Consider the following 19200-nt stretch of genomic DNA (forward strand, 5'->3'; position numbering starts at 1 on the left):
AATAAAAGTTTCTCTCTGAATTAATGCAATTGCTAAAATGCTTACCTTCCATTGTGCTTCTGGAGAACCTACAATTGTGACTTTTCTTTCCGTCTGCTGTTCTTGTGGTTTGTCTTGCTCTAAAGGAGCTATTTTTACAGAAGCACCAGAGAAACGAATAATGTTCCGAATGTGTGTTCCCTTGGTCCCAATGATGGCTCCTACTGCATTGTTGGGGATGTATAAAAATGTTGTTTCCTGAAAAGCACAAGGTGCCACATATTTAAAACTAGGCAAAAAAATGCATACCAACAGTACAAACATTCAAAATATGTTCATAATGGTTAGCTCAAAAATCACCGAAAACATTATGCATGCAGTATTAACACTGAGAATTCCATTTGAACAAGATTTTCAAAATGAAATTGGATAATAAGATTAATATATGTAACCTTACTTTTAATGCAACAAGTTATATATTTGTCAAAATCAATTTCATGACAGATTTAACCACTTCTACCAAAAATAATTTTAACCAAAATAAACACAAAACATTTATTTTACTTCATTTCAATTAACACTTATAAAGATCCACCTACTTTATCACTGATTAAATCTCACATTTTTATTAGCTAGTTCATATTTCATAATATTCAGTGCTTGTTTAAGCTTCAAAATATTATAATATTACGTAAACCTCAAACGTACAGTATACACTTTGCGCAAAACAATGTATAATTTAATTTTTCATCAGATTTATCAATTATACGTGTGTTATTTTGTGATTGTAAGAACAAAAAAGACAGGATGGCCACACAAAATATCAAATGAAATTCCCTCATTTTTTTTGACCTGATTATAATTTTCCCTGAACCAAATTATGCAGTGTTATACTACTTCTCTTACAGAAATTAATCCACACTTTATTGAGCTTAATTTTATTCAAGGTATATTATTCATGAACAAAACTCACTGAAAATAAAAACATAATGAGATTATGTATGTCACCCAATTGCATCGTAGCATACAATTAAGATACCAAAATAAGCTGCAGTAATTCTAAAGAAAATTAGTTTTCCGTAAAAAATTACAAGAATTCTAAAATTCTTTTTTGTTACTTCCTGACATATTTCCAATCATTATTTAAGAGGGTGCTGTGATTCAAGTGGTGAGGTTACGTTACATATTTCAAATGCTGTGATATTGTGAGAATGGTCAGTTAAGTTAGGCTAACTATATTTAGGGCTCCGCCTACCCGGGCACACACAAGGCGTGCAAAGCTTCAGGAAAAACAACTCAATTTCAAAACTACTAAAGATATCCCTTTGAGGTCTCTTTATGAAAAGCATTAAGAGTTTGCTGAGGGCTGAAAAGTACTTTTGATTTCAGATTAAGTTTTAGAACTGTATTTTTAGAAGAGATAAATTGCTAAAACACATGTTTTCAGAGTAATTTTTAGGCCCAAAACAACCAGTACAGATTCTTGAAAGCACTTAAGGGACTTGCATTACCCCTTTATGTTCATTTCTCCGCCATATTAAGTTACGGTCAACGCTCAAATTTCACAGTTATCCTGTGACGACGAGAAGACTGTTTCAGTTCAGAGTCTTGTGCTTAGAGGCAATACCGCGCTATAAATACCATCGAATGTCACACTTATCATCCCGCCTAACACATGCACCCCTGACAAGGCAGGGCCCTTAAAAAGCTTGAAATATTGTTTGAACAGTGGGTTAGGGATTACCCATATAAAATGTAGCTACCTTTAACAGGGTGTCTACAAAACCAGCTCTACAAAATTCCCTAACTTTTCCCTGTTTTCCAGATCAAAATTTGTGATTTTCCCTGACCTTTCTTGTAAATTGTAAGATTATTTTTGAATTTTGTTTCCCTAGTTTTGGTGTGGGAGTGTGTGTGTGCGTACGATTGCATAATAGTATCTATACGGAAACAAAAAACCTTATATATTTAACTGAACAGACCTTCAGTGCATTGTAACATGTTTGCAAATAATGAAACACTTAAACTAAAGGCAAAGTAAACAATAGTGTACTTACCATGCAATACAAATGTTTTAACTTTCAAAATAAGTTTAAGTATTTCAAGCAATAAAATATTATGCATATAGATAAACAATACCATTTAAATGTAATCCCAACATCTGTACTAATCCACACACAAACATATGACCACACTGAAATAACAAAGCACTACGCAGAAAAATTACTGATTCCTCAGTGTGTATTTCAGCTTCCAAACGACTTGCTTCCTTTGCAGCATCTTCCAGCAATTTTGCTTTTTTTTTTCTCCAAGTCCTACACAGCAATTTCAGCATACCTTTTTTGCCACCTTTCTTTTTCCTTAGAACAAGCATAACTGGACACTCTAGCTTTCACCTCTGCATACTTCGCTCGAGAATTTCTGGCCGCATGAATAAGAGATTTGGTGATAGGGACATCTCTCACTTCACCATAGGATAGGACAGCATCATAGACGATATGCCGTGCAATCAATGAGGTCTCCTGATTCGTCATTAAACACTCTGAATTTACAGAAAAACCCCGTTCAACGTTTGAGTTTCCATGTGACAGAATCATGATCATCTTCATTACTCTTACAACTGATCATCTTCATTACTCTTAGAACTGATGGATTACTACCATTCTCTTGAAAAATGCTTTTCCAAAATGAATCCAATCACACTGTACTACTAGTGTACTTCTTAAGAGATACTGTTACAGAAGGAAAAGAACACACGCGCTGAAATTCTGTAAGAACATTGTCAGCTGTTGAACCAGAAACCCAACGATTTTCCATCAGAATGTCAAGCAGAGAAGTCATTCGCCGTGCTCGAAGTTTGGGATCAGCTGCGACAGAAGGATCGAAGCATGTAATTGCTCTTGTCAGTGGATAAGCTAAAGGACTACGTTCCAACAGCTTTGACACCATTTTCGCTAATGCATTGCGACAATCACGACGGAATTCCATAATCTGAAGGTCTTTCACAGATTTCAGCAACTTCTTTAGTGCAGCATGACATGCAAACCCTATATCAATTTTTTCAAATGATGTTAGATTCTTAGTATCTTTTACATCTACAGATTTAGGAATACTTGCTGTTTTAAGTACCTCTTCTTTTACAAACCTTGTCATTAGGTTGTTCAAAACAGATGTGAGAGCACTGTGCAAAAAAGGGGCCAAAGGTAGATCTGATTGGAATTCAGTGAGAAAAGGTTCAACATGATTGGCCAGGGTTATGAAGAATGCAAGTTTTGCTTCTAATAGGGGATCATTAATAGCAGCAGAAAGAGTTTTGAAACTATCAATTTTTGGAGCTTTCCCTTCACCCTCTACGCCTTTCACAAAAGCAGTCAAATGTGGCAAAATACTGACTGCTTTCTGTGCTACATTTGCATTAGCAAGCCAACGCACAGAACAGAATTTCAATGGAAAATCTGCAGACCCTGAATGCTGAGTATAGATTGCTCGTCTGGCAGGAGACATGTTGAACAGGTAGTATGCACTCCTAAGGAACTTAATATCCCACTGTCTCTCTTCAATGCCACTTTTAAAAGCTCCATGAACTGTATGAAGACCACAGCTGCCCAGTTGTAAGATGACGGAAGCAGTAGTATCATCCTTCTTAAGTTCCAACCTAAAATCCGTCAAAAACTTGTTATTCACATTTGGACCATCCATAGACAACTGAAAAATCTTTTTTTCACTGAGGGAATATATAGCTTCCCTAAACCCTTTTAGTAAATCACTGGCGGTAGTACAGCCAAAGAAAGCAGACATGAGGTACCGTGTGCTCACCTCTTCTGTAGCAGAATTACAGAAACAAACATTGATGTACATTTGCTGCCTCTGTGCCACTTTTTTCAGAGATTCATCAAAGCCCAGAACAAAGTGTTCACAACTATGAAGAGTGCCTTCTAAAATGTCTTTAAAATAAGGCGCTAAACCATATGTAGTCAAATATCCAAGCTTGTCACGCTGTAACTGCATTTTTGCTGCAATCTGGCTATCAGGGAACATGTAGCTAAAAATTCCAACATTTTTAGCAGCAGCCCTCATTAATGAATGTGTAGCAATGCTCTCTAATGTCCAGACAATTTCAGCTTTTGTAACATCATCATTCAACAAATATGACTAGTCCACTAGACGTAGAGGCAAGACTTTCCTGTGCAGTAGATGAAGCTGGCTGCATTGGTCCAGCCAGTGTGGGTGAGTAAGACGATGCAGCTGATGTAAGTGGTTGTGCTACAGTTATTGTCTGTGGTGAAGATGTAGACTGGGAAAAACACTCACCCTGATAAACTACAGGATCTTTTTTCACCTTTAACTGTATACAGTACAACCCGGTTATAACATTCCCGTTTTTAACATTTTCCCGCCTATAACACCATAATTTCATGGTCCCGTCATTTCTCCATTTACAACAATGCTTTAATTTCCCGCCTATAACAATATTAAAATTTTTTACATTCCCGCCTTTAACGTTCAAATTTGCTTTGATAACTGCCACAATTTGCAGTATCCCTTCCTTCAAAGTCATAATTTAGAGCGAAACCATAGCTAGAAAATACAGCACGCATATACAAACATCAGATGTTTACATTTGAGTAGTTCACCATAGACGTGGTACACACGCACTCCACAACTTGCACCGGATCGACTATCAATATGACGTCCTGTTCGCGCTAGTTAGCCTATGACTTGTTCCTTTATACGTATGATGCACATTTTGTGCGCTAATACATGGTCGGAAACAGTGCTACTGTATTCTATGGTGCTGGTTTTTGTTTCAAAGGTTTAACACCTTGAGATGGTTAAATGTTCTATGGATATATTCACGGCTTTTGTTTGTGGTTAACCTTTACCGTAATTATTTTTTTTCACTTACTTATTGTAGTCACGGTCGTATTTAATTAAAATACGCCGTATTGAAATTTTATTCAGGTTATTGTACGGCTATGATGGCTGATAAATATAAGCGAAAATATATTCTGTAGCTGAAAAAATTCAGTTTATTAACCAAGTGGACAGGAACCCGAACAAAACGCGTGTTGTGATTGCAAAACAGTTGAATATTTCTGTTTCGACTCTGAACTGTATCGTACAAAACATTCTTTTTTCTTTAGCATATTATTAGGTATTATCTATAAATAAAATTAACCAATTTTCCACTCTATTGCTGTATTTTGTGTTGTTTTACCTATACTTTTTAATTTAATCAATCCACGCGTAATTTTTACAAAGTGAAGATGATTTCCTGCTTATAACATTTTCCTGCTTATAACATTTTTTTATGTTGGTCCCTTGGTAAATGTTATAACAGGGTTGTACTGTAACTGCTTCTAGGGACATTGAAGTTTGACTGCTGTTGAAAAGTTTATTGTGCTTAACACTGTTCAGATGGCTTGTAACTGCTCTTGTTCCCATGTTGCTCAAACTAAAGCTTTTATTGCATATGATGCATAACGCAGAATGAGGATTCAATATTCATCGAATCCACGTGAACTGGCGCAGCCAGTCTTCATTGAATAACAACACATCGGTCGAACACGGGTAATAACATCCACACACACGAATCCAGCTGGCAGCCATTACCAAAACATAACAAGAAACTGCCTCTGGCACAGAACAAAAGAAACACACTAGCACACCCTACCGATAAGTACGGTACTACGCAACTAATTTTGTTAAACATCCTAGAAAAACCGCAACAGAAAATACTGATGTGCAAGCAGTAATTGTACATTTTAGTAAAATAATTATTTATTGCCTTGAGAATTTCCCTGACTTATGAGGCTAGGTTAAAATTCCCTGACATTTCCAGAAAAAAAAATTTCCCTGGCATTTCCCTGTTTTCCAGATTTGTCGACACCCTGTTTAACCAACCAAACATCCTTATTATTTGTAGTGTTTTCAATGAAGCTAGCCAGCTGTTGACATAATTTAAAAATATATTTAATGTAGGTAACCTAAACAATCCTCCACACTATTACAGAGTTGCCAACCTCAAATCACACTCATCAGTAATGACAATTATATGAAAAAAGTACGCGTAAATCATGCACGATAAATATTTACTAGGGAATTATGACACACACAAGATAAAACAAGGACAATGATATGTAAAAAAAATGAAAAATATAGGCCTATGTATATTAATACAATGCAAATTAATGAATCGAAAAAAACTAACTATTTGAACAATAAAAACTGAATATGCAAGAAAAGTCAATTTTACAGGAAATTTTGAAACTTCAATTAAAAGTATTCAAAGTTAAACTTTTGAACAACATGTCTTTTTACTTGCTTTTTTATCCTGGTTGGATAAGAACAGTCTTGTAAACAATGCTCGACCACTTGGGTAAATTTTCTAGAGCTTAATACACATTTCAGGTTTTCCATTTTATTAGTTTTGATAGTTACCCAGGGTGAGTCGGGGACGGAACCCCCCTTCCTATTTGATCGGAAGGCGGCTTTCAAGAATTGAAATTAACCTTCTTAATTAAATCAACTCACCATTGATCTTCTGAAACAGCCTAGAAATATTCATCACGTGAACAATTTACATCATTGTTCTGTGAAAATGTGTTGATCGTTTATTCGTGTTGTAATGAATGCCGATAACCCACACAGATTCTGTGGAAGTGTTTCTTAAATAAATCTGTAGGTTTATAAAGTTGGTTTTGTTCCATTTTGTAGGGGGAAATAAATTATTTAACCAGTTATGTATCTTGTTTGGAGGTTAAGTTTTTCTGGGTTAAATTTGTTTGCTTGTAAATAGGTTATGGTTGGACAAATCCCGTGCGGTAATAAATGAGACAACTTTCAGTAATTTATTATTATGTTCGTAAATTGGATTAAAAAAACGGAAAGCAATTTCTCTTACAACAAAACTGGAAATTCTACACACAGTAGATCAGGGAGATAAAAAAGCAGAAATAGCTAAAAGATTTAGCATTCCAAATTCAACAGTCAACAATAATATACAATATACTCATGTACTGTAATCAAATCAGATTGGTTTGCTTGATCTTCATTTGCTCTGCTCAAGAACTCAGTAGCATGTATTAAAAAGTAGGTAAGTACTTTGTGTATACTGCATCTATATACTGAGTACCTACTATTACTTCAGTGTTTTTTGAAATAATGATCGCTACAGAAAAAACCCTTTGTATCACAAATCATTTGTTTGTTAGTTTTGAATTCACCTCATTATAAAGAAACCTCACTATAACAAACACACACAATATCAGTCCCTTCAAGTTTGTTATACCGAGGTTTTACTGTACTTTTTTTGTATATTAATTGACACAGATTTTTAATAGCTTCGTTTATTACACAAAAAATCTACAAAATCTTAAACAGTACATGGGAGTTGGAAGTAATCTTTATCTGTGGTGTCAGTCTTTGTCCTCTGTTGTGTTAGTTAAAAACTTAAAAAATGAGATTTATTTATATTTTTTAAATAAAGTTTATTGAAGTTCTTTCCAATAAAGAGATACCGGGCAAAGAGATAAACAAAATAAATCTAAATAAAGAAAATCTTTTGCTTCTTTACCAGCAACCAGCAGAATGTTAAACGTGCCACTTGTGTTCTGGAAACTGTGGCCTATTTTAAATTAATCTTTATAAATTTTTTGAACATGTTTTTGTAACCAAATATCCAAGCTTTTTCTGTAGGCCTTTAGTTATGTCTGTATGGTATCAGCTATTTAAGCTTTTATTTTACTTATTTCAAAAGGAAAAAAATATTTTGTACATACTACGTAGTTATTAGGTTTTTAAATAAAAGCCTAGAGATTTTTGAAATTAATTCTATTATTTTAATTGACAAAATAAGTAATGGAGGTGAATTTCATTGCATTTTTTGTTTTGCATTGCATTTTGGTGTTATACTACGAAGTGACTTCCATTTTTCATGGTTTTTGTCTTATCGCTATTTAACATATAATCTTACCCCTACCCATAGTTTTATCACAAATTTATTTAAAAATCTGAAAGCAAAACATGAATTAAAGAAATAATAATGAACAGTAAGTGCAGCGTGTGTACTCACATCGACCTGTATGTCACCTCCTAGTTGCCCCCCAGGTTGCGAGGGCAGTGCTGCTGGGTACATGGAAGGATATGGTGCTGGCCCAGCTCCATACAAACCTCCTGGGAAACCAGAGCTGCGAGATGTGTAGCCAAGGTTGGATGTGGCCATCATAGCCATAGGGTGCAGGCCAGGAAACATCATGCTCTGGGGCTGAAAACATTTACACTACACATTTAATGGCCATCTTGGTAATAAACAATTTATTGAGATCTCTCACATTGGCAATTATACAATATAAAAATCAAACAGATATATATATATACAAAGAATAATAAACATAAACAACATTAAAACATATTGTATGACAGTGATTCAAAAGTTTATCACAATGTTTGGTATACGTCAAATGAAATAAGTTAAAAAGAGAATATTAGATAAGCATGAAACTTTAACAACTTTAACAGCAGTTTAAAAACATAAATACCCTAAAGCCTTAATTAATTTAGTTATGTAGATTGTGGCAAACTGATAAGCAAAATCTTCAATAACATGGATATCATAAAAAATTCATATTGGTTTTTATCAGTAAAATTTTTCAGGGTGCTTTTTTCTGACTTCTTCAGTGTAGTTTCTTTCATCACTCCATGTTTTGCCAAACCAGTAGATGGCATCTTTGAGGTAGATTACCTTTAGTCTTCAACAACAGTTAGATAATTTTCTAGGTCCTCAAGCAGATGTTTCCAACAGTGTTTGTTGGCAATTGCACTTTAGGTCGGCTCTGATAACACATAACCTGTGTTTATCGAGACACTACTGTATTACCATGTTTTATTGCATAATCGTCACACTGTTATTTGAGTGCATCCAAATTTGGAAGCAAAAATTATGGTGAAAAGTCACATGATTTTTTTTGTGTTCTGCTGTTAAGATACTGAGCCCTTTGTGTATGTTGTAAACATAACCTTGCCAAAGATTACAGGACAAAGCACTGTGCAATAGCAATTAGCTTTCAAGTTGCTGTCAGTCAATGTGGTAGTTATAATGGCAAAATAGAGTAATAAAAACTTGTTTAAGATGGGAAAGTTTAAATCCATTATATGTTAAAATACTGTGGCCACCAGGCCACATTTATATTATTTTATTTTGGCTTTTCTGATTTTACTGATTTATTTCCATTTTAATTTATCCTTTTAATCTGTAAAATTCAGTCACTGTTTTTTTTAATTATTTAATTATTGTGATTAGTTCTTTTATTGGTTACTCTTTCTTTGGTTTCTTTCAAGTTTCTTAAATACTTTATATATCGATTTTGTTTCTATGGCCGGCTACTGGGAGCGGTAACTTCTCTTTGGCGGCTGACGTCACCAGCGCCTGAGTGCCAGTGGAGGAGTGAACTGTCTGCCGCGGGGAGTGCTGGGCCGCGAGTCGCCGCGCGCGGACGTGTCGAGAAGCTCTGCCGCGAGACAAGTGTAAAATGCTTCGACTCTGCACCGGGGAGTACATACCAGGATCAGCATGCATGGGGCCGTGCCTTGAACGGGTGCATAACGAGCTGCCACACTACCGAAAGCTACGATAAGGTAAAGAGACGACTCATAGTATTTGTTTTCTGGATTTGGGACAAAAACAAATTTTCGCAAGAAGTATACATCTGGAACGAGCTCCCATCTATGAAGCACTATTACATTTGGCATGTGCTGAATAGACATACTTGTGCGATATGCTGAACATAAACGAGTCTACACTCCCTATTATAACGTTGAGTAACGTTAAGTGGTGCTGCAATTTTTTATGACTTTACATCAAGATTAATTGAAATTTAAACTTTGATTTTGAATTTCAGTTTGTCCACGGAACTAAATATTTTGAGTGTCGCTCCCCGGCGTATACTGTGGCAATATCTGCCGCTTTTGACTGCACTGTATTTTATTTGTTAATGTCATGGCAATCAGCTGTTCATCTATAACCCAGAGTGCTGACTTATAATGCTTAATTAGTTTCTATTATCTTTACACTTCGGCAATAAACTTGTTATATTAGAAGCAAGTAACTGCCATAAACGTATATCTACAATATTAGGCTTATATGAAGTTTCAAGATGAATTTTTGATTTAGTAAAACTCTGCTTATTTGTACTCTGCGTTTTCATTAGTTTTTGCCAAAGACTAGCCTTTAATTTGTCAGAACATATTTCTATTTTTGGCTCGACCACGTGGGTAGTTTTTCTGGAGCTGTTTACGTATTTTAGGTATTCCCTTTTTTATTTGTAGTTACCCAGGGTGTGTCGGGGACTCAACCCCCCATCCTTTCTGGGCGGAAGATGGGTTTCAATATTATCATTTACATAATCAATTAAAGGAAATACGGCCATTGTTGCTGTGTAGCATGAATATAGCCAATGCTAGTTATCATTCATACTTGGTTACATTGATGACCATAAAGTGTGCCCAAAATGTAGTCAAATGTCAATGGTGATAGCTCACTGATTGCATACTACACGCGCACTGTCTCATGCCAAGTGCAGTAGAACCTCACCCCGGACCATTATAGAAAAAAAAGTAAATTAGGACTTGTTTTACAGACTATAAATCTCTATTCTCAGAAGGTACATCACTATAATTCACTTGACAGCATAGCAAGCGAGTTCATTGCACTCCCCTACACCTGTTGCTGCGCACAAACTGGTGGTTCTACCCTCTCCTGCCTCGCACTCGACATGGACCTAGAATATGTTCCTCAGCTGTACCGCCTTCTCAGCAGTGTCCGCATGTTTTCCTAGCATGGTTGTGCTGTTTTATTAGCACGTTGTTCGCAATGACGAAACGTAAAAACGTTGTAACCATTGAAAAAAGGTTGGGATCACTTACAAGAATTGATAACGGAGAATTTTAAAAAACATTTCTGCCGAGTTGAGTAGGAACACAGATAAATTGATGGTTTATTCCAGAAGTCAAGCCAAAACCTCAACAAAAAAAGCTTTAATGCTAAAGCGGATTAAAGATCGTGCTGCTCATACGCGACGCACAAATTTAAGGCAGAAAAAGCTCACTGCCTTTATTTACTATCACTTAGTTTATACCTATTTTTACGAACGCAAGATACCAGACCGTGATGCCAGGTTCGGAACTGGCTGGCAGCCATGCACGGCCATGTGTGATCCACTGATGTAAGGCATGCCACGGGCGCCTGGCAGATTGCAAGGGTCATTGCTTCACCCCTCCCCCTCAGCGCCGCTAGCATTGTCCTGCCTCTGCGCTGTTTGTTACCTATCCCTAAGCAACATTGGGATTTCCGCAGGCCGCGGCATGTGCGAGCAATGCTATTTTGGACTGTTCAGGCACCGGGTCGGACCAGGATGACGCGACTCATCATAGCTGCTCTCGTCGATTCTAGAAGGGCGCCACAGACTACTTCAGCTGTGACGCAAGCCTCTGAAGTAGTTTTGGTTTGTTGACAAGAGTACCACTACGGTGAGTGCCGTGGTTTTGCGACAAGAGTTCCGCAGGGTGTGCCACGTGAGTTTTGCGAGGAGTCCAGCGAAAGAGTTCGACGCGAGTCCTGCGACGGGTGCCGTGTGAGTGTCAATTTCCGAGCAGATTCCGAGCGAAGGAAAGTGCGACAATGGCGAAAAGACACAAAAATAATCTGAGACAGGAAAAATACACACACAAGCAAGATAAAGAGAAGAAGAGAGCAAGAGAGCGAGAGAGATAGCAAGAGAGCAAAAGAGTGCAGTTTATTCGAGAAAATGTACACTGTTACTAAATCTCTGCTAAAAGCTAATGGAAATAGGCTATCAAGTGGCAGTCACAAAAGGTATGTGACTACCTCTTGACTGACTAGTAAGAGAGATTGTGTCTTGTGCAACATCTTGAGATAGTCTTGGTGAAGACCATCTTGTTTCTCAAGGCAGCACTTTCAATCTCTAAGTTTCATAGCTTGAGAACATTACGAGCTTCATGAAGACTGCATGCTTAAGCAAGAACTTGTTTGACTTATTTACAGTTTGACAATATGCTTGCGTAAGACAGCCCAAAAGACACGAGCACACACAAATTTTGCAGACTGAACTCATTTGTTAAAAATTCTGCTACACCAAACACGGAAACCCCAGAATTTAAGGCTATTACAGTAGCACGATTTAGTGAGTATATATCACACTCTAGATGTGTTTGTATGTTGAGGTGAGGAAGTTTTTTAATGTTTAATCTCTTGAATCCAACCTGGTAAAACATGTGTTTTGTAACCATAAAGATGCACACCTTGTACAAAACTTGTGTCACGTCAGTTGAATGAACGTAAGAAGAACTTGCTACACTTTTGTCTTCCCTGCAAGTTAAACGTTAAGACATAATGTATCTAACGATTTAATATCCTATTTTCAAAATACAATAAAAGAGGTTAAAGTGTTTGTTAAAATAGCTCTGCTATATTTTTGAGGTTATTGTTGCTAATATAAAGTAAGAAAAAGAAACCATTTAGCCATACTAATTATGTTTCTAACCTAATCAACCATTAAACTTGAAAAATGGTAATACCAAGTTAAGTACTCTAAACTAAAATCTACAGAACTGTTAATACTGAATTACTACTTGTTTAAATGAAATGTGCCTTAAAACAATTATAAAAAACTGCTCTTTGAAATTTTTTTTTGTAGAAACGTCACTGGTTATAATTCAGGAAAATGTATTGTAAATATTATTTTAATAAAAATATTGGATTTAACTACAAAGCAAAATAATTTTTTACATTAAGAAAAATTTATGTATAATTTTGAACGAATCTGATAGTGTAGGCAATTTAGGAAGGAATTAAAAATTTTTTAAACCCTTTTGGTATTTCAACCTCCAGCAGTAATAGTCTCATTAAAAATTGTTGGGACAAATTTTTTTGATGGTGCAAGTTTTTTAGCACCCCTTGCAGTACTGATTGCTAGGATCAAAATTAAAAGTTCATAATAATAAAAAAAGTTAAAAATAAATAAGAATGGGTTGGATAATGTACAGATTATGGAAGTTTTTATATTCCAACCCCTATTTTTTTTCTATTCCTTGCAGTAATGGTTCATCTTATCAAAAATTGTTTAAGAAGATTTAAATAGTATTTGAAGATTAAAATAAATTGTAACTGATTAATAGTGCCTTTTAACTCAGTTTTTCCCACCCATTGCATTTTTAACTGGTCATATTAAAAATATAATATAATAACTTTAAAAACAATTATTCGCTATTGCTCTAACGAGATGTAACAACTTCATACAGATGCGATATTTGTTTTTAGTTATAGCAAAGTCTCAGTTTTTCCAAAAACCTTCCCTCCAGAAGTCTCACTCTGGTAACTACTAGAATAAGCAGTTATTTCCTTCCAAATCTACCTTAAGGGGCCCGCCTCGTCAGGGGTGTATGTGTGTTAGTGAGGCGGGATGATAAGCGCGACGCTCACTGGTGCTTCCAGCGCGGTATAGCCTCTAAGCGCAAGTCTCTGAACTGGCGCGCATTCATCTCGTTGTCACAAGATAACTGTGAAATTTGAGCGGTGACCGTAACATTATATGGCGGAGAAATGAAGATAAAGGTGTTATGCAAGCCCCTTAAGTACTTTCAAGAATCTGTACTGATTGTTTTATGCCTAAAAATTACTCTGAAAACACGTGTTTTAGGCATTTTAACGCTTCTAAAAATACAGTTTAAAAACTTAATCCGAAATTAAAAGTACTTTTCGGTCCTCAGCGAACTCTTAAATGCTATTCGTAAATAGGCCCCACTCGGATATCTTCAGTAGTTTTGAAATCGCGTTGTTTTTCCTGAAGCTCTGCACACCGTCTGTGTGACCAGGTAGGCGGGCCCCTTAAGCCTTGCATTTGAAATATTGATTACGCCCACTCTACATGATACCAAATTTCCACCATGCCTTCTAACCGCTGGTATAAAAGTTTGCATGATAGTTAACTTTCCCAACTGCAATAAAGAAACCAGCGTTGTTTAAGAATATTAAAGTACCAATAATAAACTTAAATCTTAAGTGAAAAAACCCATCTCATATTTTCATATAGGCTAACAGGCGCATGGTTAAGTTCCTATAGTGTTGATTTATTAGTCAATAATATGACATTCATTTCCTACTATAATAGATAAATTTTTCTTGTTCAAGTTTCTTGTGATCCTATAATTTATCTTAAGGCTGTTCAAGAGGTTAAAAACGTTTCGTAAATACTGCAGTTGTAACATTATGTCTATGTTATAAGTTGTTAACACTTACCAAAGAACTTTTTAATTCCAATTACAATAAAATAAAATATTATTTTTTATTGATTAATTTATATTTTGATACTGTAACTAAATTCTAACAATTGAGAGAAACTACTTAACTATGAGTAGTGAAAAAATTAATATCATTGCCAAATATATTTGTGAATGTTATGAGAAAGTTTTATAATTTTATGCAATACCAGTTAAAAGAAATGAAATATTTAGTTTTACACTATTTTTAATCGGTAAAAACATCGTAGACAACATTTTATATCATGAATAAATTACATATTTCTATACTTATATTTTTACATAATGACATAGCCACAACTATTGACTTTGCAATGATGCATCAGCCGTATCTGTGTGGTCAACAGTATAATAATAATGTTTACATAACGTACGCCGTGTGTAACCGCAGCGCGAGGTTTGTGCCGTGTCACCATTCCCTGCCCGTCGTCTTCTCCCGAGCGGCCGTACGCAGGCGCTCCCCGCGTGGCCCGCGGCAACTACTTGCAGCCGGCCTGCAGCGGACAGCTGGCTCCCTCCGTGAAACACGAAGCAAAGTTTCGCGCGCTTTGAGCCTGTTCAATGCAGTTATTTTGTAAGCGTTTGTGAGTTGTGAGAGAAGCGTGTTTTCTGGCAGAGCAGAGATTGTTTGTCTGTGAAGCATGCCGAAGAGCCGAATACCACCGAGCCGGAGATACAAAAGAAGTATTAAATCTAAGATCAAGCGAAGGTTTTGGAGGGAAAAAAAAGCACAACTTTACGAAACGGAGAAATATTCGACACAGGCAAGGTAAGTAAGCTGTGGATTTAAGTGTACATTTCAGCTACAATATTCCTCGCAATAATTTTGGTAGTGGCATTAAATAGAAACTTAGGTATACTTATGTACGCGCGTTAGAAGTTGTACATTCTTGGCATAGTAAAAACTTTAATTACGCATGAAAATGATTAATAGAAATAAAATAATACATACGATTGGTGAAGTGTAAAGCCGGAGTTACAATAGCCCGTCGCCTCCGTCCGTCAGTCACGTGATCTTCGGCCAATCAGAGAGTCCGAAAAATTTCATCCGTCCGTCCGTCGAAAGTTTATCAAACTCATACTTTCGACGGACGGACGGATAGATTATGTCTGTGGTTTCAACTGTGATAGTCAATTGTCACTAGATTAAAGGCCTATGGTATTTGTATTGTCTCTTTCGGATGTTTTTATTATGAAATTTGCGTTTCTTAAAACTCATTTCCAATCAATTTAATTATGACTCTAAAGTTTTCCAGGGATATACTAATACAACATGTGCAAAAACACGATGTAAATATTAAATAACATCGATATAATATTCTGAGAGATATACACTGATGGTAGTACTTACTTGGGAAAATACTTTGACGGACGGATAAAATCGCGTTGTAAATCGTTTGCGAGCTGCGTGGTTTTGACGGATTTAAAAGTGACGGACGGATGGCGGACGGAGGCGACGGACTATTGTAACTCCGGCTTAAGTTCAATCAAATAAATATGTATTCAATATTAAGTATTTAGCAAGGCCGTCTTAAACTATGCTGGGGCCCTTGGGCACACCAGAATTTGAGGCCCTTTTGGAAAGTAAAGATAGCGAATTATACCAACTTTTTTTTTATTATGATCTTCTATTTATTACGGGCAATCAAATTAACAATATAACATCTATTTTAGGCCTCGTTTAGACTGTGTAGCTTGACTTTGGAATTGGAGTGGTTTACATTTTTGATCGCTAGATGGCATATTTAGTAAATTAGGATCCGTTCTGAAATATTATTAATTAGTGCAACCCGCAAACAAGCATTTTTACGGCGGCGCTGTTAGGTACTGTGCTCTACAAAAATGTTTTGAGAATAAATGTGAGAGCAATTGTTGGTCCTTCGGGGCCCCATAAGGATGGGTGGCCCTGGGCACGGGCCCCGTGTGCCCTTATGGTAAAGTCGGTATTGGTATTTAGTATTTATAATTCAGAAATCAATATTGATATAAACTCGTGTATAAATTAAATATTTTAATTTAGTAAAATAATCGAGATTAATTGTAATTAATAATGAAAAGATATAACTTATACAAATAAATCGTTAATACAGAATCACCACCTCACCTTTTATAAAAACAGTTGAAAAAGTTTATAAATACAATTTCTAACACTAATATTCACAATAAATAAATAGTTTTAATAACATGAACCAGTATTTGTATGTAGCCTTTTTTCATCCCATCAATATTTGTTGCTGGTGCGCACATATTGTAAAAATTCATTCCTACATTTTTCCGTAACGCGGCTAAAGAAGTATAACTCCAAAAAAAAATGTTTTTTGTACATAGCTGCTACTTGTGTCCGGTTGAAACATTGAAAAACAACGACATTTATATCACGAAAGCTGGTTAATTGGGAATTACATTAAATTTCAAGCACATTACTTTCACCCAACCATCAGTACTACAGTAGGTAGGTATATTGTAGCGACCCGAGAGGCGAAATTCTGCATTGGTAAATAAAAATAAATTAAATAAATACTCATTATTTAACATTTAATTCCATAAGATAATCTAGATAAATTTTATTTATAAAAAAAAATTAATACGCATAATATTTGTAATAATAATCTAATGTTTAAAGGGTGTGAATGGTTTTCGCTACCAGTACCTACTAAATTAAAATACTTAACCGAGTTGCTAGAAAGTTTAGACGAAATCTGGATTTAACTTACACGTGTAGGTATTTACAAACGATACAAAATATTTATACTGGTAAATGTTAAGAATTATAAATTGAGATAAAAGTTTACAAAAGTTATCACTGAAGCGAAATTTAAAAAAAAATATGCTACAGTTAACCACTACTTAGAAAAATATAATCAGGAAATATGCTGAACTGTCACTTCTACGACTTTAGATTACAAATTCATAACTTTTAAATTAAAGTATTTTTATATTAATTGTAATTTTAATACAGAAGTGATGTTTTGGTAACAATGTCAGGTTACAACACAGACGTCTGAAAGTATTATTAAAACGTTAAATTTATATCTATTATTTGCAGAACAAATTCAAGTTTATAAGTGATTATCAGGTTATATCTCTTGCATGGACTTTGAAATTGCCATAGTAACCAATTTAAAAAGAGTAATGGATGTGTAAATTCTGCATACATAAAAAATTCATAGCACGACACGTGGTTGTTTACCTGCGAAAATATATTTTTTGCGCGTGCCAAGAGCTGTGTGATGGTTGGTTTCCTGTCGTTAGACCGAATGATATGTCCACCAGGTTCAAACAATGTTGCAGCGGAGGACATAGTTGCCAGCTGCTCCAGACTAACCGACCACACCACTACGTTCTTACTCATATACATAGTTCAGGGGAATGCAAACGCAAACGACCGATCAATTTTGTCGGCTATAGTTTCGGTGCGGTGAATTCAAAAGTAGAAAACATCACCTTATTAATATTTACATTTACTTATGATTACGTATTTTCAAAATAAAATTTTCAGTTTAAAATTCACAATATTCTTTTAACTGCGATAATCCTTTTTTTCGAGTTTTCAATTGGTATTTATTACTAAAATTATTGATATATTAATTGATAGCATGCCAAGAAAAAAGGATACAGAAAGAAACTCGTGAAAACTAGGCTGGACAAATAATGTGAATAATCATAAGAAACGTTTACGGTGAATGTGTATAAATTTGTGACCAGCCGCGATGTCTTAGGTTCAGGAGTACTTAGTATTACTTAGCTCCTGATTGTGGTCTAAATATGAATTCGAACAAGGATGTGTTTTCACAAAAACCTTTCATTCGGAGAATTTATAATCCTTGTAGGACTTAGATCTCAATGAACCTAAATTTCCTGCAATGTAATTACTACACCTCGACAGAAACGGTGGTTATAAAAAGTAAAATATTTATATTACATTTACCTTTTGATGAGTGCTTAGTTATTATGTTTACAAAATTTTCAGATCAGGTGAAGAAATATCCAGCTCAGAAAAAAGATCACTTTCAATAGCTGATCACGAGAAACCCAAGGATTCCTGTGATGACTTCAATTATTTGGACAATAATTACGAGGAAAGTGAAAGTGACTTCCCCGAAATTGTGGTCGAACATGACAATAATCACATGCCTCTAGAAGAAAGACTGCTGGGAAATAGATGTGTAAATATTTGCCACTTGATGAAAGAAATGGCAGTAATAGAGGAGCATAAAAAAACCTGTACTTTGGGAAAATTCATTTTGAAGTCTGAAATTCGCTGTGGACTCTTTTCTACATGGAAATTCCAATGCGAAACTTGTAATGAAATAAAAAAGATTACCTTACATGAACCAAAATATTTTGATGACATCAACGATAGTGTAGTATGGGGTGCTCTGTCAATAGGAATCGGACACAGCCAAGTAGAAGAATTGCTCTCTATAATGGATATTCCTTCACTTTCAGGAGAAAAATTTAGAAAACACGAATCTTCAATTGAACAGGTAAAACCAAAATCTTCGTACATTTTATAATATATTATTCTACTAGATAGTAAAGTTATAGTTATTAGCCGAGTTTCTTATTTACATCACTATATACGATTATTCAAAATACGTGTTACAATGCAAGAAGTTTGGTATGATACGGCCAATCTAATAACAGTTACTAGTAAACATGGAATCAGAAACGAGTAGTTACTTTTATACAGGACGTCAAAGTATGTTGGTTGGGCAATAAAAGTGATAAGTGATATGCGCTGACCTTGCAATCAATGCCATCTAATAGTTGGTCATAAAGTTAAAGGTTAAAGAAACTGTTAGAAATGGTATCCAGCTATACGGATGCACGGTCGATAACGACGGAGCATGTTGTTTCCAGCCGTCGTTAGAAGGGGCGGGATAT

General features: G+C 35.4%; 1 protein-coding gene across 3 annotated transcripts in view; it reads right to left on the minus strand.

Moving 5' to 3' along the window:
• LOC134531751 (insulin-like growth factor 2 mRNA-binding protein 2) overlaps positions 1-19200 on the minus strand; it is a 226233-nt gene that overhangs the window by 16068 nt on the left and 190965 nt on the right. For all 3 annotated transcript variants that reach the window (XM_063367625.1, XM_063367626.1, XM_063367627.1), the window contains 2 exons: positions 8054-8245; positions 46-237 (listed from right to left, as the gene is read on the minus strand). In XM_063367625.1, the coding sequence (XP_063223695.1) occupies positions 46-237; positions 8054-8245 (384 nt within the window). The remainder of the gene's footprint in view (positions 1-45; positions 238-8053; positions 8246-19200) is intronic.

The sequence above is a fragment of the Bacillus rossius genome, chromosome 5, assembly GCF_032445375.1.
Source record: "Bacillus rossius redtenbacheri isolate Brsri chromosome 5, Brsri_v3, whole genome shotgun sequence".
Lineage (NCBI taxonomy): Eukaryota > Metazoa > Arthropoda > Insecta > Phasmatodea > Bacillidae > Bacillus > Bacillus rossius.